Source organism: Mirounga angustirostris, unplaced genomic scaffold (genome assembly GCF_029215605.1).
Source record: "Mirounga angustirostris isolate CCGP_5_RB_7025 unplaced genomic scaffold, mMirAng1.0.hap1 SCAF_9, whole genome shotgun sequence".
NCBI classification, from domain to species: domain Eukaryota; kingdom Metazoa; phylum Chordata; class Mammalia; order Carnivora; family Phocidae; genus Mirounga; species Mirounga angustirostris.
Window position 1 is genome coordinate 5,575,272 of NW_026991717.1, and position 23,373 is coordinate 5,598,644.

Consider the following 23,373-nt stretch of genomic DNA (forward strand, 5'->3'; position numbering starts at 1 on the left):
AGAGAGGAGTAGGAAGTTTGAGGAAGTAAGGTGAGAGTAGATTGACCAAAGAAATGTACTTTTCTCCAGCAGAGCTGCAGGCCCATTTGAGGTTGGTGAGCATTCTTACTTCTTACCTAGGTTTCTTACTTTGTTCTTATGATGTTTTAGGGTCAGGATCATGCTTGTGTTATAGAATGAATTTGGTGCTTTTTAGAGAAACTTTATAGTTCTTTCTGTTTCTGACTGTTCATTTTGGTTTCCTGTATCTTGTGTCGATATTGAGGACATGTTTTTTTCAGAAAAGTATTTAATTTGGATATTTCAAATCAACCAGCATACTTTTGTACTTAGTGTTTATGTTTCTCTTTATGTTTTATTTCCTTTTTTGTATTTTACTTTGTCCTTTCATATTTTGTTTTACTATTTGTCCCTTTATTGTGCTCTAGAAACAACCTCTTATCAGTTCCCCTAATTTTTCTTTATTGGCTTTCATGACATTAAAAAAAATTTTTTTTTAGGGGCCCATGGGTAGGTCAGTTGGTTAAGTGTCTGCCTTTGGCTCAGGTTGTGATCCTGGGGTGCTGGGATCGAGCCCCACATCAGGCTCCCTGCTCAGTGGAGAGCCTGCCTCTCCCTCTCCCTCTCTCTCTGTCAGATAAATAAAATCTTAAAAAAATTTTTTTTGAATTGTTATTCTGTGCTTTTTCTAAGATTATACAATGTATAATTAGTTCCTTGTTTTCCTCTCCTTCAGTCATATTCAGATAAAGCAGATTCTTTTTTTTAAATTTTATTTTATTATGTTAATCACCATGCAGTACATCATTAGTTTTTGATGTAGTGTTCCATGATTCATTGTTTGCATATAACACCCAGTGCTCCATTCAATACGTGCCCTCTTTAATACCCATCACCAGGCTAACATATCCCCGCCCCTCCCCAGAACCCTCACTTTGTTTCTCAGAGTCCATAGTCTCTCACGGTTCGTCTCCCCCTCCGATTTCCCCCCCTTCATTTTTCCCTTCCTGTTATCTTTTTTTTTTTTTTTTTAACATATAATGTAGAATGGATAAAGAAGATAAAGCAGATTCTTACCAAGGGTTATGGGTTTCTGGTGGGACTCAGAACCACCTGAAACTTATGACAAAATTGTGTTCATTTTTTTGGACAGAGGGTCCATTACTTTCATCAGATTGTTATCAGAATCTCTGACCTAAAATGCTAAGAACCACTGCCAACTAAGAGTTCAATATATAGTGTTTTAATTTTCACTGTTTAAAAATAGTATTATTCTATAATATTGAGATTTTTCTATCAGCTCCAGTTGTTTTATTTAGACCATAATTTAAACTTTCTAAATTTTGCTTTTATTTTCCTTATTAATTTGTTTTTATTAACTTGTGCCTCCAAGTTGAAATGATGTAATCTCTACTTTTTTTTTTTTTAAGATTTTATTTATTTATTTGGCAGAGAGAGACACAGCAAGAGAGGGAACACAAGCAGGGGGAGTGGGAGAGGGAGGAGCAGGGAGCCCAATGCGGGGCTCAATCCCAGGACCCTGGGATCATGACCTGAGCTGAAGGCAGACACTTTTTTTTTTTTTTAAGATTTTATTTATTTATTCATGAGAGACAGAGAGAGAGAGGCAGAGGGAGAAGCAGGCTCCCAAGGAGCAGAGAGCCCGATGCGGGACTCGATCCCAGGACCCTGGGATCATGACCTGAGCCAAAGGCAGACGCTTAACCATCTGAGCCACCCAGGCGCCCTGAAGGCAGACACTTAATGACTGAGCCACCCAGGCGCCTCTCTACTTTTTTGTATATGTTGTTTCTTTGACAGTTTTTTTTTTATTGCTTATCAACATTTTTTAAAGGATTATATTCTCCACTTCTCATTTTATTCCTGCCAGATACCATTTAGTTCTGGAATCATAGAAGGCTAATTTTAGAAGGAAACACAGAAATTCTCCCACCCAACCTCCTTATTTTACAAATGAGGATGCTAGAGAGAGTAAATGAATTCCTCCAAGCCACACAGTGAATTTGTGGCAGGATTGACCAAAGAAGCTGGGATCTCAGTACATTTCTCATTTCCACTGGTCTTTGTGTTTTGTAGTAATCTTACAATTCTGTTTCTTTCCATTATTTCTCCTTGCATTTTTAATAGTTTTAACTTTATTCATTTTCTTGCTGTGTTGTTTGGGTCATAGAAATTAAGTATAGTTTGGGCTTTTTATCATTCTGCAATGACTTTTTTATTTATTCCCTTTGCCTTGGACTCTTCTTTGATATAATGTGTAGGTTCTTTTTATAGCTCTTATCCGTTGTTTTAATTTTACTTATTAAATATAACTGGAAGTTAAATAAAAGTCTAAAAGATGGAGAATTACTTTAAATACATTTTTACTATGGGTATTAAAAAGAGAGATAATTAAAACCTTTGTAATAAAAATAGCGATATGAAAGATCTTTGGGAAAATGGACCTGGCAACCACCTGATACCCAGTAATTAATAAATTTCCCTTTCTTGTGGGATACAGTCAGATTCCACATTTTGACAGCTCTGCTCTTCTTGGGTAACTCACACAGATATGCCTCTTCCTAGAAGATAAACTATGTATGACAATAAATAAAGAAAACACATATTTATGAAATCCTAGTCAAAAGTCCCTCCTCTTCTAGAAATTGTATTTGCTTGATGTTTGATTAGAGAGAGTGTTGCTTGTCCCTGGTGCCTCATTGAGGTGGAGTTGAGGTTTGTAAGGTTATGATTGGCCCTCACTTTTGCCCCAGGAAAGGTAGCTCCTCCCTTTGGACAGTAACCAAGTGGAGCTCACCCCTAAAACCTCCACTTCCAGCAGAAAACTGGAAACAGTGCAAGACATACCTGAATGTTAGTTGGCACTGGATTTCTTAAGAGCAGTCTTTTTAAGTAGTGTATCCCCATGTCCTGAAGTAGCCATCCTAAGACAACAAAAAGAATAAAAGAAAGGCTTGACCTAGAGAGAAGGTAGTACTGATTGTGATAGATCCCAAAATAGTAACTTTAGTCTCACTTATTTGAAAGAAAAGGAATTCTGCCCTTAAAGAAAAAAAAGGAAGAAAACTTTGCTTTCTCTGTCCTATGTCCTTCTGTTTTTCTGCAGTCTTTAACCTGACTTTGGTTGTAATAACTGTGCATTTCACAGCAACTGTCCTTTTCCCGCCAATGTTCTCAGAATACGTCTCAGACCTGGTTAACTCAGATGAGCTGCTCCTTCCACGAACTTTTTAAATTTTTGTTTCTATTGTTTATTTTGAAACACTGAAAAAAGTTAATGGTTTATTATGATTTATCTATTTAACAACCTAGAAGTTCACAGCCACCAGCATTTCCAGCGCAGTTTCAGGTGCAGTTGGGAATTTAGGCATTTCTGTGGAGCTGTTAGTGTAGCGAACCTTGTAGGTAAAATACACATGTACTTTTTTTTTTAAAAGAGAGATGGGTGGTAGGGGCAGAAGGAGAGAGAGAATCCCAAGCAGGCTCCATGCCCAATGCGGAGCCCCACGCGGGACAGTCTCCCGACACCAAGATCATGACCTGAGCCAAAATCAAGTCCGATGCCTAACCGACTGAGCCACTCAGGCACCCCCACGCATGCTTTCGATAGCATACATGAAGGGATCTCTCTGAAATTGACCTTAGTAGTCTCATTCTCAGCAGACTGACTCGGGCCACGCGACGTGGCTTTTATTGTTCCGGATGTTAATGCATGTTCTTTCCGCAATAAGTTCATGACCATCCAGAGACATCAGTTTGACGTCCACGGGCCTTCACAGCCATCATAGGTGTTCTCTTCTCTACCCCTTATGTTCTTAGGAAATTCTGCTTCACTTCCACAGGAACTTTCGTAGTTTTCTGGCAAGGCAGGGACACAGAGTCTGCAAGCTACCCCTTGTGTCTACCGAAATTTGTGTTTTTAAAGTCAGTGTTGCTATTTGAACATCTCTCTTTTTTTAAAGATTTATTTATTTTGGAGGGAAAGAGTATGCATGTGTGTGTGAGCTGGGGGAGGGACAGAGGGAAAGAAGCAGACTCCCTATTGAGCATGGAGCCCCATCTATTTGCACATTTCTTAACAGCCAATTTGGGAGATAAGGCTTGTACCTCACAATGTTAAAACTCTAGGCACCTGTGTGGCACAGTCAGTTGAGCATCTGACTCTTGGTTTGGGCTCAGGTCATGATCTAAGGGTTGTGAGATTGAGGCCCCCCCCCCCCCCCGTCAGGCTCCACACTCAATGTGGAATCTGCTGGAAATTCTCTCCCTCTGTTCCCCACCCTTACTCGCTCTCCTACTCTCTCTCTCTCTGTCTCCCTCTCTCAAATAAATAAATAAATCTTAAAAAAAAAAACTCCAAGAAGGTATTTCTCTTCTTGTCACAAGTGAATGAAAGTTGCTTGGATTTTTTTTTTTTTTTTTTTTTAAGTTTTCCTTTTAGGGGCACCTGACTGGCTTAGTCAATGGGGCATGCAACTCTTGATCTCAGGGTTGTGAGTTCAAGCCCCACATTGGTGTAGAGATTACTTAAATTTTTTTTTTTCATTTTAGTTTAATGTCATTGGACTACTTCTTAGTATAACAGCCTGCTTGTTAAATAAAGGTCCTCTCAATTTCTGGCCTAAATTATTTTTGTTTATTCAAGATACTGTTCAGATAGGACACCTTTAATTATTTATTTTTTGCCATTGGTTTCCTTTAATTTACAAAGACTTGAAGTCTCGTTTACTAGGTATATGTTTTGTTTTGTTTTGTTTTAATCCATACTTTCATGCTTTATTTTAGATGAGCACAGAGCACAAGTAGGAAACAACTAGGAGAGGCATTATAGTTGTTATTATAGGATAGGAAGTGAAAAAAAAAAGTTTGAATAACTAATAGTCTGATACAATAAAGGAGTGACCTAGGCATGCTAAAAACAGTAAAATATGAAAATTTAATTCAAGATTACATACCAAATATTAAGTGTCAACTGTGATCATTCCAAGGATATCTTAACAAGAGTTTAACCTGATATTAATGGCTGAATTTTATTTAAAATTTCTAAACTTTATCTTTTTTAAAAAATTTTTTATTGTTATGTTAATCCCCATACATTACATCATTAGTTTTAGATGTAGTGTTCCATGATTCATTGTTTGTGCATAACACCCAGTGCTCCATGCAGAACGTGCCCTCCTCAATACCCATCACCAGGCTAACCCATCCTCCCACCCCCCTCCCCTCTAGAACCCTCAGTTTGTTTTTCAGAGTCCACTGTCTCTCATGGTTCGTCTCCCCCTCCGATTTCCCCCCCTTCATTCTTCCCCTCTTGCTATCTTCTTCTTTTTTTTTCTTTTTTTTTCCTTAACATATATTGCATTGTTTGTTTCAGAGGTACAGATCTGAGATTCAACAGTCTTATGTATATGTTTTGTATTCCAGCTCTGGATTGTTATCATCCTCTCATTCCTTCTTTTTACTCATTTATTTATTCTTTCTGGTTTTGTGGTTTATTTTGTTTCATTCAGTAATTTTTTTCTCACTTTTGAATCAGTATTTTGCTTATTACAATGGCTTAAGAATGATTTCCCTCCTATAAGTGCGAGAAAATTGTTGATCATTTCCAAATTATACTTGCGATTTCTGTGGTGAATCTAATTCAGAAGTTTATTTTACTTTAAGTTTTCTGGGCTCATTACTTTGTTCCTCTTTTTTGGTATTGTGAAACTTTTCACTGGTCTCTATTTTTAATTTATTTTCCTCCTTTAATTTTATATCACTGATCTTTGCTGTTGTTAGTAAACAATTTTTTTTATGTGTTAAACAATTTAATGTTTTAATGGAGTAGGTACAAAGGAGACACCTTTTTGCTTCTCAGCACTCACCAACTTTTTTTTTTTTTTTTTAAAGATTTTATTTATTTATTTGACAGAGAGAGACACAGCGAGAGCAGGAACACAAGCAGGGGCAGAGGGAGAGGGAGAAGCAGGCTTCCTGCCGAGCAGGGAGCCCGATGTGGGGCTCGATCCCAGGACCCTGGGATCATGACCTGAGCCGAAGGCAGACGCTTAATGACTGAGCCACCCAGGCGCCCAGCACTCACCAACTTCTTAAGAGCGTTCCCACTAAAGGATTATGAGTAGAAAATTGTGAACATAATAAAAAAAGGAAAATAAAATTATGTGCTTGCTACCATGCTTTGGAATATGTCTCTGGCTAGAGGATGCTGCCCTCTGGGAATAACCAAAGTGTCATGTTCCTTAAAAATAGGGAAAGGTGGCCCAGGGTTAAGGCTGACGGCATGCTAACTATGAATCCATAATGTGTCACTACAATTATGAAATATTTAATCAAACATTTGTACTATTGAGATGATTAAATACACATATCATCATGCTGTGGAGTGATGTTGGAAATCTCTTAGAGTACCATGGCTGGTTTTGATCCAAACATAAATAAGACATGGAAAATTCATAGAGGGATAAGATAAAAACTATAAAAACTTAGAAGGAATGTGGGAAAAAGTTAAGTATTGATGATGCCATGGACCATTTTGTTCTACTTAGTGTCTTAAGGTTGAAGATCTGTGTTCCCCTGCCTCCGTGTCAGCTGCTAAGGTTGAAATTCTGAGAGACAGCAGTGTGACTTCACTCTTTCTCATTTATACCGTGAAGGACTTCCACACTAGACAGACCTTGGAGAGAGCATATTTCAACAAAAGACCATTCCTTTTAACTGGATATAAAATGGGGAGGTGCCGGGGCTCCTGGTAGGCTCAGTCAGAGAAGCGTGCAGCTCTTGATCTCGGGGCCGTGAGTTCAAAGCCCACGTTGGGATGAAATGGGAAGGTGCCTTTGGGCACATGGAGACTGTGGTCTTAACATATTCTCCATGAAAAAAATCGGGGCCCTTTGGGGAAATGTCTGATTCTAAGTCTGGGGCAAAAAGTGCACAAGATTAGCCTGGAATATCTTTTCATTCCAGATAGCAGGGGAGCTCACAAAGACTAATAAGTTTATGTCAAAAGGACTAAGGAGACTCCCACTGGCCAAACATGAAATAATTGGAGAATCAATAAGGACGATAACTATTGGCCAAAAATTACCTAATATGTTTAACCTGTGAGTTTATAATACTGAAGAAAAAATTGACCATCATTGGGGGGTTGTTGGTAAATCAAGTCAGGGGCACCTGGGTGGCTCAGTCATTAAGTGTCTGCCTTTGGCTCAGGTCATGATCCCAGGGTCCTGGGTTCAAGCCCCACATCAGGCTCCCTGCTCCGCGGGAAGCCTGCTTCTCCCTCTCCCCCTCCCCCTGCTTGTGTTCCCTCTGTCAAATAAATAAAATCTTTAAAACAAACAAAAAAATCAAGTCATTGTTTTGGAAATTAATAAATAAAGGAAAGAATCTAACATTTATCCTATCTTTCCTATGTGAACTGCACTATACTAGGTAACAAAATAGTAGATCAAAGGAGGCTTCTCTTGATAGAAATATTGCAGGTAATGAATAAAGAAGGGACAACAGGATTAAAATACATTATTTGAGGAGGTTAACTTCCAGAATGGTAAGGTGAGGACACTGGGATGTGTGTATAGATGAAACGATATTGGAGGAGTTGATAATTGTTGACTCTGGGTGATGGGTATGTAGGAGTTCATTATAACCCTCTGTCTAATTTTTTATGATTACCTTGGTAACAACTTTATTAAGATCTAGTTCACAGGGGCGCCTGGGTGGCTCAGTCGTTAAGCGTCTGCCTTCGGCTTAGGTCATGATCCCGGGGTCCTGGGATCGAGCCCCGCATCGGGGTCCCTGCTCAGCGGGAAGCCTGCTTCTCCCTCTCCCTGCTTGTGTTCCCTCTCTTGCTGTCTCTCTCTCTGTCAAATAAATAAAAAATCTTAAAAAAAAAAAAAGGTATAATTCACATTATCAGTGTGAATTATTCAGTGTTTATTAATTAATTAGCTGTTTTACCTAAAGCATATTAAAGAGGAAGAAGAGGCAGAAATCATTCCTTCTGGAGATCGTGGAACAAAATTTATATCATAATCATCTTCATCAAGCTGGACAAATGGGAATTTCTCAATTGAATATAATTCCATTTCTTCCAAGTTGTTTTCACTACTATCTAAAGTAAAATAGGGGCACCTGGCTGGCTCAGGCACTCACACTCAGGAGTGTGACTTTTGATCTTGGTCGAGAGTTTGGGCCCCACATTGAATGTGGAGATTACTAAAATAAACTTTAAAAAAAAATCAAGTAAAACAGTTGTTAAACAGATCATTTTAATAATCAGCGAGTGGAATATGATTTATGTAAAACTTCGTATTTCCATGAATGTCATCTAGTGTTGTTAACCCTTCCTCTTAAGGTACATGGCATAAAATAAAAGTAGATCTCTGGTAAAGATGGAATGGGAAAGAGGATTGTAACTGTCAGCCTGAATGAGAATTTTTGACTATGCATAGATATCAGCTATCCTGTCTTCCTTCAGCCTCACGAATTTTAAGGTGGCTGAGACTGCATTATCCTGCACAGTAGCTCAGCAATATCACACTTGTCGCACGAGGGGTATAAAGGTGCTTGGTGAAAGTACTCTTTCAGGCAGAGACTTAATGATTGTGAAGCACAGCATCTTGCCGGAAAACCATTGTTCTCACTGGTGATGCCTTTCTTCTTTTCCGTTCACCTGTTCTTGTGGTTTTCCGCGTGCTCTCATCGTTCACTCCCACGCCACTCCCATCCAGCTTGTTTACTCTTCAAGCCCAAGCCAGGTCCTGTTTTTCTCCAAACCCTTTACAGATAATCTCTTCTCTGATGTCTTTTGTGCTTATTTTAGCATTGAGGGAAACCAGGTCATTTTGCTATTTAAGTGAGCCTTCAGTGAGTTAAGGGTTTTATATTTCAAATACCACCAGTTGTGAAAAAAATGTCGAAACAGTTCATTGACCAAAAAAAACCCTAATTTATCTGAGCACAGTTGGAAAGTACTGTGCATTACCCCCCCCCCCCAAGAAATACTATGATTAATGCAAAGTACGTAACTCCGCTGATAGTTCTTTTCCTTACTGTTTAGGATCATGGCCGCTGTTCCCCAGAATAATCTACAGGAGCAACTACAGCGCCATTCAGCCATCAAACTTAATAACAAATTAAGTCCTTCTAAACCGAGATCTTTGTAAGTATTTTGGCTTTCATACACGCACTGACCCACAGTATTGTACAGATGAAGTGTCTTTCAACCCTTTCACTGCACAGATGAGGAAATGAAGCCGAGGGGTCCTTGATGTTCCCACTTTGTAAATTAACGGTAGAGCATTTGCTTTAGCAGCTCAGGTAATAAATGTTCGGTACCTTCACATGGTTCCTGGCGCGTAATACTTGCTCAGTAAATATCTGTGGGCTGAATGAATAATGAATCTTCTTATAAATTTGGGCACATAGGTACTTTTAATATTTTAATATAATTTTATATCCATTCCAAAAACAGTTTATAAGGACACTGTAGCTCTCCATTTCTTTTCTTTCCTCCAAGCTAGACTCCAAACTCCTTCTGACAATATTTAATAATAATTTCTATTCTTTAATAAATATTTCTATTCTATTTGATAATAATATATTTAATTATATATAATATAATAATATATGTAATAATAATTTCTAGAGCTTTACCAACTGTTCTGGGTGCTGGACTTTAAAGTTACCATTAAACTTCATGTCACCAAGGCCAGCAGACATCCAAGACACTTGTCCCTTTTACTTGTCCTTCAGATTCCAGTGTGGCCTGTTCAGTTGTCACCTCTCTTCCCCACAGAACTTGTATCAGAGAGACCACAAGTCACCACATTTGAGTCTCTTCTCTTTTCCTTATATGCTGTCTCCTCCCGCTGGACATTAAGGACGACCTGCCTGGGAAATAAAGTAGTGGGAATGGCCCGAATCCTCTCAAAACTGAATAATTAGCTTCTAAATTGGAAAGATCAGAGCATACAAAGTATAATTGAAGTTACCATATAAATTTCAAAATCAGAGGGAGATAGATTCTTTGCTCATTTGTGATAGTGAAGGAGTTGCTGTATACATCAGTAACGAATTTTAGAGTTCGTATAGTTGGTGGGTTTGTTAAAACTAATCAGTCTAATTCAGTTTTTCACTTATCTTTCAGAGGTTTTACTTTTAAAAAGAAAATAACGACGGCCAGCAATGTATCTGTCACTAGTGTGTCAGTAGCGAAAACACCTGTGTTCAGTGATAAAGATGTTAATGTCACTGAGGCCTTTTCCTTCCCTGGACCTCCGCCCCTCACAAGTCAGCAGACAAGGCCCAGCGACTTCAAAAGTGCTCCAACAGGACAGCAAACCAGGAGAGCTGTTTTAGAACCATTATTGCCAGATGTGTTGCAGGTTTCACAGGGAGTCTTGTGTAATACGCCGAACACACCAGTTGTAAAGAAATCCAGTAATGCTACTTTCAAGAAATTAGAATTTAGTTCTTCATCAGATTCTTTTATTACCATCAATGATTGGGATGATATGGATGACTTTGATACTTCTGGAAATTCAAAAGCATTTGCTACGCCCTGCAAAAATCACTTTGTGAGAGTAAGCACTGCTCAGAAATCAAAAAAGTCTAAGAGAAACTTTTTGAAAGTACAGCTTCCCGAAGCAAATACAGGAAAGGCTGATTTGACTCCATCCTCCTCTGACAGCAGGCAAGCATGTTTGACTAAGAAACAGAATGACGACTCGGAATGGTTCAGTAACGATGTGATTTGCATTGACGATGACCCCAGTCCTGAAGAGCTTATACGTGGAGATGCTCAGGAGAGTCATCCTTTAAAAACTCATTTAGGAGAAGAAAGAGGTAAAAATGATGTTTTATCTCCTTTCAGTATGTTGACTGTATTAATTTATTCAAAGCTAGGCACCGGGAACAATAGCAAATAGATACAGCCTTTGTCCTTAGGCTCTGTGGAGGGACCTGTTACACAGTCTGTTGGCCACTTTCTTGAGGCAGGACCCACGGATGAAATGACAAATTTTATTCTAATACAGTTTTTATATAAACACCAAGGATAGCTCTATAAGGTCCATAGAAGTTAAATGGTTTCTTTTTTTGTTAAGATTTTTATTTATTTATTTGACAAAGAGAGAGCAGGGGAAGTGGCAGGCAGGGGGAGAGGGAGAAACAGGCTCCCTGCAGAGCAGGGAGCCCAATATGGGGCTCAATCCCAGGGTCATGACCGGAGCAGAAGGCAGTCGCTTAACCAACTGAACCACCCAGGCGCCCCAGTTAAATGGTTTCCTGATGGCCTACTGGCTAGCTTGTGGCAGAATTGGGACGTGAAACCAAGCCTTTCCATTATAATTCCTTTATGGCTTGTTCCCACCAAATGTGGATGTGTGACGTGATCTAATTATGCTATTAAAGTATTACAGATGACATTCAAATCATTATCTGTTTAGTTCTCCTAGTTTTTAGGTGTCCAGAACCTCACAGCTGAGATTAGCCATGTGTGGAAGTACCCGCCCTATGAAGTGGTTGTAAGTGTGAGACTAACGCTTCTAAACACCTGAATCCCATCAAGGTTACTAGGGGGTGAGAGGGGACAGAAAAGTGATTGATAATAAGTACAACTGTAGTCTAATCAAATGCTGGCTGCTTATGAAGAGAAAATTGGGTCAGAGATAAACTGGAAAGCAACCATTGGGCATTGTTATCCCACATAGTCGAGAGAGACACCGACTGTGGGGGACTTCAGTAACTAGGGTGCCTTTGTGGTAAAGTTAACAATGTACAATTATCAGATTCATCTCTTATACTTCCCTCTTATTGAAATATGAGTGAAAAATAGAAAAACAGAAGTTTCATAATTGAACTGGAGACCGTCATGCAAATCCTTAAGCAGATCTTCAGCCTCATTCCCACATCCATTAGACTTAATCCAGGTGACTCCGTCATTATTCATGAAGAAAGCCCCAGCACGGACGTGTGGAAGGAGGGCACACAGGGGGCATGAGTCGCCCGGAGCGCCCACCCCAGTGCTCCTGCCCTGCACTTTCTGTCTCAGTAGCGATGAAAGTAACCTGTGTTTATCCACGGTTTTACTTTAGATGGTAGTGAAAAGAAGAACTTGGAAGAAACGGAATTGCATTCAGTTGAGAAGTCTCCATGTGTTGAGCTTGACGAAGATGATTACGATACAGACTTTGTCCCACCTTCTCCAGAAGAAGAAGTGATTTCTGCCTCTTCTTCCTCTTTACAATGTTTCAGGTAAAACAGCAAGTTAATCAATGAACATTATTGTTTATTTCTGGGATATTTGAACTAATTCTGTTTAGCTGGGTAGTGTCATTTCTGTTTTAGATTCGTTTCATGCTTCTGCAAAGTTTTATATCCACATGAAAGCATCAAAAAAATCCCTATTTATACATTTTATTTAATTGGTGGTATTTAAAGCTGTAAAGTTACATTATGATTAATTACGTGGGACCTCCAAACAGTTTTATTTAGTTGATTTTGACGTGTGGAATATATTCCTAGAAATACTATATTTCCAAACTCCTAGACCTGAAATGACACAAAACTAACTCCTTATTTGGGAAGTGACTTAGTAAATAATATGTCCTGTTCTTTTCTCTTCTCTTCTTTTCTCTTTGCCCTGCAGAATAGAATTGGCCATTATATTTGTCATTCACTGAATTTTAGTAAATCAGTGACATGGTTGTGGTTAATTGGCAGTATTATGGGAAAACGAGGTGGTACACATAACCCATCAATAGCTTAAAATACTAGTAGTCAGTCTTACCTCCATCCCTGACCCAATCTAGATCATGGTCCAGGTGAGTGGTGGAGTATTTACTGTGAACCAGTATTTTGATGAGAAACATGTCCCTCTAGTATACCACCTTAATTAAGGAAGGCAGGCAGGAAGGAGGTGTTTGCCTGCATAACCTTGTTCCTCTGGGGTTGTGTTTTAACAGGTGGGTTAGGTTGTTTAAAGAGGAGGGAAAAGTTGGAGTGTGATTACTATTTGATGACAAAACTAATAAACTACAGGAGCTGCCCTCTCCTCCCTTCCCATAGGAATTAGGACAGAATTATAGAACATGAAAGAACTGAGCAAGAGTTCATATAGAATGTAGATTCTAAACAAGATTCTCATTTAACAGAGAACCAGCCAAGGCCCAGGGGGGGAGCAGGGGATTGCCCAGGATGATAGAGTTAATGGCACATGGACTAAGATCCAGTGTAGGGCTATTTCCTGGACCATACTGATTCCTACGGAACATCTGGGTTTTTTTTCTCTATTTATTAGAAAAGTGTGTGTTGCGCAGATGACCTTGCAGCCAGCTTACCGGGATGCTTGTCGTTTTGCAGTTCCAACAAACCAGACATTTTCTTTACCTGTGTTAGGTTTTCATACCCTCTACATGTGCATGTGATTTTTGCATTGCTGTAATCAATATGTAGCTATAATTTTTTATTCTTCTTTTCTCTTAACATTTTTAAAACATGTTCCATATTGCTACATAGTCTTTATTCTTTCTAATGGCTACCTAATTTATTGAGTTGTCCTACCATGGTTAACTTTACCTAGATTTTTAGCAGTTGGAAAATGTTTATTTCCAGGGCTATTCCCAAAGTAGTCTCTCTCTGTATTTTCCATTGCAATCTCAAATACATATTTGTATATATTTTAAAACTGAAATAGAATTTTCACAAATGATACTCTCACTATGTGCAGTACACACTTAAATTTTATTTTGTATTTTATCTTGTTTTGAAACACTGGTTGTGACTTCTGGACTAATTTTGGAGGTGTAGCAGTCAGGTAATAAATAACAAAAAAGAGAAAAATGTCTTTGTATCTCCTGCGTGCCCGAACCTCTCGAGCCAGCCCTCAAAGTCCTCCATCTTCAGGCCCCACATTACCTCTTCATTTCTATCTCCATACGCCCTTATGATAACCGTAAGCTCCAATGAGCCAAATGAGACAAACCGACAATCTAGAAAACATTGCTAAAAATATAAGGCCTTTTCTTTAATTATCAGTTTTTAAGACTATATAAAGCATAGTTATTTATCACTGTTCAATTAAGTTAGAAGATTGCATTCTGGGGCGCCTGGGTGGTTCAGTTGTTAAGTGTCTGCATTCGGCTCAGGTCATGATCCCAGGGTCCTGGGATCGAGCCCCACATCGGGCTCCCTGCTCCGCGGGAAGCCTGCTTCTCCCTCTCCCACTCCCCCTGCTTGTGTTCCCTCTCTTGCTGTGTCTCTCTCTGTCAAATAAATAAATAAAATCTTTAAAAAAAAAAACCGAAGAGGATTGCATTCCAAAATCCTGCTTTAGGCAAGTACAGTTGATATCAAATAAAGAGAATTGTCCTTTGTCTCTCCTCACGTTCCGTTACTTTTCCCATACCTGTCATTCAAGGCTTCCTCAAATCTCCCTCCTTGGCAAAGCCTTCTCAAGTTCCAGAAGGTGTTATCTTTGGATTTCCATGGTACCCTCTCTTAACACTAATTTTAATGTTCATTTATTTTGTTACTTTTAAAGTATTTCTTGTATCCAGTCAGGCTGACCATGTTTATATGTGTTAATAATTTTTGTATAGAATGATAAATTATCGGAAGAGATTGGACCCTGGATTTTCCAAATTGAGAGGAGAGTGAGGCAGAATCCCTCAGGTAGACCAAGTAGACCACGCTGGGCTCCTGTGAGGAATGTAAGTCGTGCCCTGTGACACCTCACAGGGTTACTGGAAGGACATAATTGGAGATAGAATTGAAAAGGTCTCTCAGGGCCAGAAGATGGGAGACTTTGAAGAGGTTCTAGAATAGAGATAAAAAAACATGTTTCTCTTTTCTGTTATATATTGTCTGACCAGTCGTGGAAGAACATGAGAGGAAAAATTATACATTTGGTCTAAGTCTGTACTGTGGTTGGTCTTATATTTTTTAATTTGCAGTATGTTAAAGGACCTTGACACCTCGGGCACAAAGGACAGTCCTGGCACATCCAAGGCCTTGCTAACGCCCGAGGGGGTGACAACGCAGCAGCCCGCTCAAGAGACCAGCCCAGACAGTGACGGTACAAGAGGTATTTCGACATAGCACGTATTTTAACCACCTAACGCTGGAAAACAAAGCACAGTTGTATTTTTAACCTGTGGCTGTCTGGCATAAGATGGCAAGCTTGCAGTTCCGCAGCTCTAACACAGAACCACCCCTGGGCGCTGGTTAGCCAGCATTTGCTCGAATAACCCAGAAACGCGTGTTCTCTAAAGATAGTCCATTCTCTAATGTGAAAACACTACCAGTTAGAAAGTTTTTTCTCACATTGAGTCAGAATTTGCTTTCCTGGAACTTTAATCCTTGTGAGATAAGTCTAAAGCTCCTAGAAGCTTTTCTTTTTTCCCTTTTTTTTTTTTTAAGGGCTAAATATTGTTGGGTCTTTTAACTCTCTTTATAGATACTGGTTTTGAGACCTTCCATCCTCCTGATTTTCCCTTGTTTGTACTCTGGGTTTATGACTTGATGTCCATGCAGAGTTTAATACTTTTTGTTTGATTTGTTTCTAATTCATTTTTAAACTTTCTATTAAATATCTAATATAAAGAATGCAGCCACCCTACAACTTTGGAAAGCGGCAGCCTCCTTTCCCACTCCTGATTTCTACTTCGCAGGGGCTCTGTCAGTTCCAAGGCCTGTGTCCTTCTATCCTGGAAAGTTTTCTGATACTATTTCTTTTTCTTTTCTTTTTTTGTTTGTCTTCTCTTTTCTCTTTCACTCTTCCTGGAATTATATTATTTGGATATTAGGCTTCCATGAGTTATCTTTTCTATTTTCCATCTCTTGCTTCTCTGCTTTCTGGGAGACTTACCAACTTTTATCTTTAACTCGTTTATGGGATTTTTCATTTTAATCAGCCCTCTTCCAAAAGCTCTTTTTTCATTCTCTGAATATTTCTGCAACGTGTTCTGGCCTTTTTTGATGGGTTCTGTACTTGTGTGTGTGTGCACGCGCGTGTGGTAGGGTGTGTGTGCACAACATATGTGTGTTGTTTCTGTTTCCTCCCAATTTCGTTTTCTTTATTTTGGTGTCTGAATTTATTGTTAGAGATGTCCCTGAAACACCTGATGTCCTCAGCGCTCTTCTGGATGTTTTGTGCTATTAACTTCATCCTCTCAGCAGCCCTGTAAGGTAGTTTCTCTTCTCCCCGTTTTACAAATAAGGAACCCGAGGCACAGGAGTGTTAACTAGGACTACGTGTGCTCACAGAACTAGACAACGGCAGAGCGGGGCTTGAAACCCAGCGGTGTGCAGGCTCCTGAGTTTATGTTTATAGCCATACGCTCTGCAGCTGGTGCGGCATGGTCCCACTGATAAAGTGGTGGGCTAGGCAGGGGGCAAGGACAGAATGTCATCCGAGGTCTCCCTCTCAGCTGATGTCGTGTTGTCACAAACCTGCCTTGAGACCTCGCTGCTCTCCCTGGCCCACGGGGCTGCAGAAGACTCACAGGACTCCACAGGTTCAGGGTCTGAGGCAGCAAGAGGGAACAGGGCAGGGGACATGGGCTTCTGAGTGATGCAGTCCCCAGGTACGAACCTGTCTCCTCCTGCCTCTGGCTGGGAGACTGTGGAAGATTAGTGAAGCTTCTCTGAACCTCAGTTTCTTCTATGGAATGAGAAGAATGACATCTACCTTGCCGGGTATTTGTCAGGATTCATGGTAAAGGGCCCAGTGTACTCTTGGCCTTCGATAAATGGTAGCTATTGTTATCTGCCAGTCTGGTAATCCCTTCAAAGAAGGAAATACATTAAGATTACTGATTTATTTATATGAACTCTTGCTAACTCTATAATCGTTTCCTCCTCTTCTTAGAGCTCACAAAGCAGCCATTTGATAACATGTTCTAGAATTTTGCCTTGAATTAACATCCAAAGCACCAGCCTATAGCTTTTGGCAATCCGTTCAGAATTTTTTGAAAATTAGAACAGGGTTTGCCTGTCTTCGCTCTTCCATTGACTGTCCTGTTCACTGAAGGCCTCACATATCAGCGGGATCTTCTTTGCGGGTTTCCTTTGTTTTCTGAGGTGTAATCTGTCTAGACAAGGAGACTTGAGCTCCTTTTCAATAGCTGTTCTCTCTCTGAGCCTATCTTGGCTTTCGTTTCGTTCAGACCATTGTTCATTCTCCTCTTTCCAATCTGATACCCGTTCTCCATGTAGAGAAAACAGGCAAAACGGGGATTCAGCAATTCCTCTTCACCATCTTCAACCTCACGTCCTGGTCCATGCCGGTCACAGTAAAAGTCCATGTTTCCCAAGTCATTCTGACATAGACGCTTGTCCCCCCAACCCCCCGTCTGTCCTCTCTCCCTCTCCTTCCTGCCCTTTGGACCCTACGATGGGCTGCCCTCTTCCAGTGATTTCCCGGTAACCTCATTCTCTTCTCTGACTGTTCTTTTCCTGTTAGCTCTTGGATTGTCTCCTGAGAATAGTTCCCTCTGCAGCCCACCTAAACCGTTTATTTCTCCCATATCCCTTAGGTCCTCGGGGTGGAGTAGGCATCTTCCTTGCTTCCCATTGCTACTCTAGCCCTTTCTTTTCTTCCTTCATTTAAAGCCTTACCTCCTTTGACATTCTTTTTCTTAGTTCTACAATGTAAATTTAAAAAATGTGGAGCGGGCTGGCCGGATTCTGACGTGCAAACATCATCACCAGGCATTTCTCTCTCTCACACCTGTCTTCTCGCCTCTCCTCCACCCCCTGGCCCCATCTCAGTCCCCCCGCTCCTTTCTTTCTCGTTTTCCGCTTTCCCTTGTGTGGGTCTTATTTTCAAGCTGTGTTTCTCGGGGTGGTGGCAGGGGCGGCCACCAGCAGCCTGTCCAGCTTATTGAAAAGAGAAGTCTTCTTTTCCAGTCAGAAAACCCCCAGACCTACTTCTCTTTGAGCTGCCTGACATCAGATGCCCAGAGGTTGGGGGCCTGGTGTCTCCAAAGAGAAAGTCTCAGTGCTGAGTTGTTTCCTTGAAGGAAGCGTGGGTGCCGGGCAGCCTGGGACTGCAGGTGGGGTGGAGTTCTTGATACCTTGTCTGGGCATGGTGAGATTTACCCCTGAAGTTAGTGAAAAATGATAGTAAGCTGATAAACCTTTGCATCTTACAATGACATTGGTTACCCTGAGAGAAATAATTGAAAACTAACAAAATGAAATGATGATAACGCAGTTTTGGACTCTCGTGAAATAAAGTAGAGATAACATGATTTCAGATTATTTCACAGGCAGATAATATGGCAATATAGGGTAGTTCATAATCTTGTTGTTAAACTACTGTCAATTTGACATGCGTGACTGTCAAAATTGTCTTTTTTCAAGGAAAAATATTAACGAAATTATAACACTTTATAGTTAGACAGACAAGTTTGCAGCAGCAGCTTATTCACGTGATGGACCAGATCTGTAAATTAGTCGATACTATTCCTGATGATGAACTGAAAGCTCTGGATTGTGGGAATGAACTGCATCAGCAGCGGGACATAAGGTATCTTACTTTTTCTTCTTCTGGAATATATCTGATTACATTTCGACCGACCTAAGTCAGAACGTATGGGGCAGAATTTCCAGGCATTCTGAGCAGGAAACGGAATAGGCTAATTATCACTGTGCTTTATGTTTTAAATTTATTTACTTTCCAAACCGCCCCTTTAGCATTTGTATTCACATTTTCGAGACTGAGGAAAAGAGGATATATTTCGCCACAGTTTGGGATGAAAACTAAAGGTATACTTGCGTGGCCTCACATTTCATGTGGTGTTCTGTTTCCTCTTTAGAAGGAAGCTCCTGGCCGAAGCTGACCTTAATACAAGGGACGCCAGTATTCTTGCTTCAGGGTGGAGATGCAGGCCTGACTCACCTGGTAGCCCTCCGGAGGGGATGGCCTCTGTTTCTGCTCTCGATGCGTTTCCAAAGGGCAATTCCTGTCCTACAGGGAATTCTGTTAAGGAGTTAAATTTTCCACACCTTCCCTCACATTCCAGTTCCACTAGGGAGTGTTTACTGGCTACTACCCCGGGAAAGACAGGATTCTCAGCCACCACGAAGAATCCCCTTGAAAGACCATTATTCAGTCCCCATTTACAGAAGTCCTTTGTAAGTAGCAACTGGGCTGAAACACCAAGGATAGAAAAAAGAAATGAAAGCTCTTACTTCCCGGGAAATGTTCTCACAAGCACGGCTGTGAAAGATCAGAATAAACGCGCTGCTCCAGTAAATGACTTAGAAAGAGAAATCCAGGCTGCCTGTGATATTGACACTTTTGACATAGATGGCTTTGATGACGATGATGATGATGATGACTGGGAAGATATTATGCATAACTTAGCAGCCAGCAAATCTTCCACAGCTGCCTGTCAACCTATTAAGGAAGGTCGGCCAGTTAAGCCAGTATCAGAAAGAATTTCTTCAGCCAAGACAAACTGTCTTCCAGTGGCATCTACTGCTCAAAATAAAAACTCAGAGTCAATTCAGAATTACACTGGTAAGTTTAAAATAAATGCTTATATTTTATATGAAAACATAACTGTCCAAAATCAGAATTGTGTAAGAAAACCGATAGCAAATCATCCTTGCTTGAAAAGTACATTGTTTCTATGCAAATTCCTGCTGATACTATGAATTACAAATCACAATTTCAAAAGCAAGTTGCTCCTTTGTCTCCGTAGCAGCTGTAGTTTTATAAAATGAGTAATTATAACCTATTGTAGTAAAGCTCTAAAGTCATTACAAATGTGCTTTGCCTTTAAATTAACATTTTTTAAGTCCCTAAAACAATAAAGCTCATAGGACCAAGTTTTTAATAATTTGGGGGATGAGTAAAAGCAAGGCTGAATTTATATGTTAAAACTGTAATTGTATGTATTTTTAGAACTCTGAATTGATGAAAATTGATCAATTTATAAAGTAGAGAAACATGCAGGCAGTCTAAGAAAGACATGAAGTCAGAAATTTCTTAAGACAAATTATTTCTTGGATGCCTGGGTGGCTCAGGCGGTTAAGCATCTGCCTTGAACTCACGTCATGATCCCAGGGTCCTGGGATGGAGCCCTGCATTGGGCTCCTTGCTCAGTGGGGAGCCTGCTTCTTCCTCTGCCTGCTGCTCCCCCTGCTTGTGCACGCGCGCACTCTCTCTCTGAAAAAAGAAAAAAGACTAATTATTTCTTTGGGCCTAAAATCCTTTTAATTCATTCAACAAATATTTATGGAGTGCGCACTCCGGCCCTGTTCTGTGCTGGGTTCTGGTCATAGACAGATGAGCAACAAGTAGTTCCTGTCCTCCTGGAGCTCACAGTTTAGAAGAAGTTTGTGGAGAAGTGCAATTAGTCACTGGAAAGGCTGCAGAGAGAAGCCAAAATTAATTTTAAAACCTTACATCAACCCTGTAAAGTTATTGCCAAGTGTTTTTTAACTGAAACAAGTTTCTGTGTGTAAGCTTTTATAAAGTACAGCCTTGCCTATTTTTGCCATTGATGACTTAATACCACGGAGGTTGTTCTTAACAGTTACACTGTTGACCTTTAGAATAACCATTAATGGATTTATTTTTGTATCACATTAGAATGTGTCATACTTGATGTTCCCAATTATCTTTGAGACAGTCGAGTGTTGGGATGAGAGAGACTGCCAGAGCTGGCGTGAGCAGCCCTTGTTCTATGTGCTGAACCAGGGCTGCGAGAGCAGGGATACAGAGCAGGGAGCAGAGCAGGGGGGTGGATGTGATAGACACATTGGAAGAAGAGCAGAGGAAGCCGAGATGCCTCCGAGGTTTCAGACCCAGTGACTGAGAAATCTGTGACACCATTAGCAGAGCAGGGGAGTCAGGAGGCAGAGCCGATTGGGAGAAAAGCTGAGGAGGGCTATTTTAAGACTTGTGGAGCTTAAAGTGTTGATAAGTCATTCAGGTAGAAATGTCTTGCAGACATCTGGAGACGCGTGCAGGACCGGCACTTTGGCAGGTGCCAGTGGGACCTTATGAAAGAGCATTCTGTGCACAGAGGTGATGTTTAAGATCAGAGCACTAGGAGAATTCCAAAGCAAGAATGGCTAAAAGACTCTCAAGTCTGCAAAGACTCCCAACTATAAGGGGCAGGTGGAGAAAGTGGAGCCAGGAGAGAGAATTTAAGTAGAAAACCCATGATTGTCTTGAAGGTCAAGAGAGAAGGAAGAAGGGAATAAATGAAATAGTAAGTGGTAGGTGCTGCAGAAAGATCAAGGAAAAGCCTGGAATTTGGCCTCAGGAAGTCTCTGGCGGCTTTGACATTTGGCAAGGATGAAACCCTGATAAGTGGTTAAAGAAAGATGTGCTGCAGGGACATGTATGCCTTTGATTTTGTGTGGCAAAGGGTAAATGCTAAAACTGACTTGTTAACAATAATGCACTGATTTTTCTTAACATCGATTATTTTCTCAGATAAGTCGGCGCAAAATTTAGCATCCAGAAATCTGAAACACGAGCGTTTCCAAAGTCTTAGTTTTCCTCATACAAAAGAAATGATGAAGATTTTTCATAAAAAATTTGGCCTGCATAATTTTAGAACTAATCAGCTAGAGGCGATCAATGCTGCGCTGCTGGGTGAAGACTGTTTTATCTTAATGCCCACTGGTATGTATTTTTAGATGTAAATTGGCAGGAGTCCATTGGCAGATGTTAAATGAAAGCCCTTTAGTAGAAATAAAACGAACACCCACATGGTATTTCCATCATTAAGGGACCTCTAAACCACCTGTGCTTCAGTGAGACAGTGTATTACCTCACGTCCTCTGTTGACATGATAACACTAATAGCCCGTTAAGATTCGCAGCTCAAAGCTTGTTGTGTTGAATCGATCTAGAATTTCCCTCTTTCTAGCTCTCTCTCTTTTTTTTTAAGTCTAAATTAGTCTGGAACTTGAACAAAAAAATTACCGTCAGAGACCTTGCCCATCTCTGGCACTTTATTTGGCACAGTCTAGTGTTGAAGGGTGGTTAAGATCATCGGCTCTGGAGCGGTGTGGCCTGGCCTCAACGCACAGCCCTGCCACTTACTCGCAGTGTGACCTTGAGCGAGGCCCTTCACCCCGAGCGCCGGCTTCCTCCTGTGTGCAGGGAGGATGATGATAATACTGCACAGAATGTCATGAGGATTAAACGGAAAGCGTTTAGCCATAGCTTTCTTGGCCTCCGTTTTGAAGAGATCCAGGACTTTTCATTGTGCCATTAAAGTCTGTAACAGCTGTCTGATGGTTTACAGTCATCCAAGAAGGAATATTAAAGCAGCACTTAGCATAGGGAACTCAGGAATCCGAGCTGCGGTACTTACATGGAGCCTTCCCTCTGCCTTTTACCCACCTTGCTGTGAACTTTAGCAATTAGTTATTGCCATCGTTATTAAATTATGTTGAGCAAGCATCTGAGCTTTTTCAAGCTGATTGTAGAATTTAGACAACACTGGTTTAATAATCAGCGTCTCATATTTCATTAACTTGTTGTTCACTGTCTCCTGCTCTGACTTGGTTTGGTATTGCAGAACAGAAGTTGGAAGGGATCATGACAATGATCTAGTCCAGTGGTTTCAGGACTTTTCATGGTCCTTTAGGACTTCGAGGGGCTTTTTGAGGGTCTTCCCACCCCAGTTTCAACCTCTTGATTTATACAGATAAAGATCCAAATAAGGTTTCTTTTAGAACCACCCCCCCCAAAAAAAAAACACTGATCTAGTACATTTTGCAGGTGATAAAATTGACGCCTGGTAAGGTTAGCTGGTGTTTCTAAGTCAGACAGCCTATTAAGTAGTGGAATAGAAGCTAAAACACAGCTTCCCAATCTTTCCTTGACATTTACACGTACATATATACCAAAATGAAATGTACTTACCCCACATGCAAAAAAAAAGGTAGAATGTGATATACAGTTTAAAAAAAAAAACCTCCTAGAAACTGCCTGGCACAAGCTTCTACCTTTAGTGGATGGGAGAAGTTGAAAATTAGAGACTAATCATTTTAGTTCTCATTAAATGTGTACTGATTGTCTTACCATCTTGAATTAGAGTTACACAGAGAGATGGGGGTGCATCTCAGAATGTCTTTCTCTTCATCTTCTGTTAGTACACACCAGCGTAGTTCTACCCTTCTTTTTATCTCAAAGGCAGATTGGGAATATTTCCTTATTGATAAACATACAGGGAGTCAAAGCACAGATATTTAACGTTGAAAGGTTCATACTAGTGGTTTAAAAAAGTGAGATCCTGCAAGCGTTTTCTTAATCATCAAAGAAATATTAAACATGTTCACTGTGGTCTTAAGTGATGTATAGTTTATCACATTT

General features: G+C 40.3%; 1 protein-coding gene across 2 annotated transcripts in view; it reads left to right on the top strand.

Annotated features, from left to right (window-relative positions):
* Window positions 1-23,373, top strand: part of BLM (BLM RecQ like helicase) — an 87,210-nt gene that overhangs the window by 16,179 nt on the left and 47,658 nt on the right. For both annotated transcript variants that reach the window (XR_010404828.1, XM_045899365.3), the window contains exons 2-8: window positions 9,083-9,184; window positions 10,172-10,869; window positions 12,120-12,279; window positions 14,979-15,109; window positions 18,424-18,556; window positions 18,846-19,552; window positions 21,482-21,673. Coding sequence is in view for 1 of the 2 variants with exons in the window: in XM_045899365.3 (XP_045755321.2) it covers window positions 9,087-9,184; window positions 10,172-10,869; window positions 12,120-12,279; window positions 14,979-15,109; window positions 18,424-18,556; window positions 18,846-19,552; window positions 21,482-21,673 (2,119 nt within the window). In the remaining variant the exon portion in view is untranslated. The remainder of the gene's footprint in view (window positions 1-9,082; window positions 9,185-10,171; window positions 10,870-12,119; window positions 12,280-14,978; window positions 15,110-18,423; window positions 18,557-18,845; window positions 19,553-21,481; window positions 21,674-23,373) is intronic.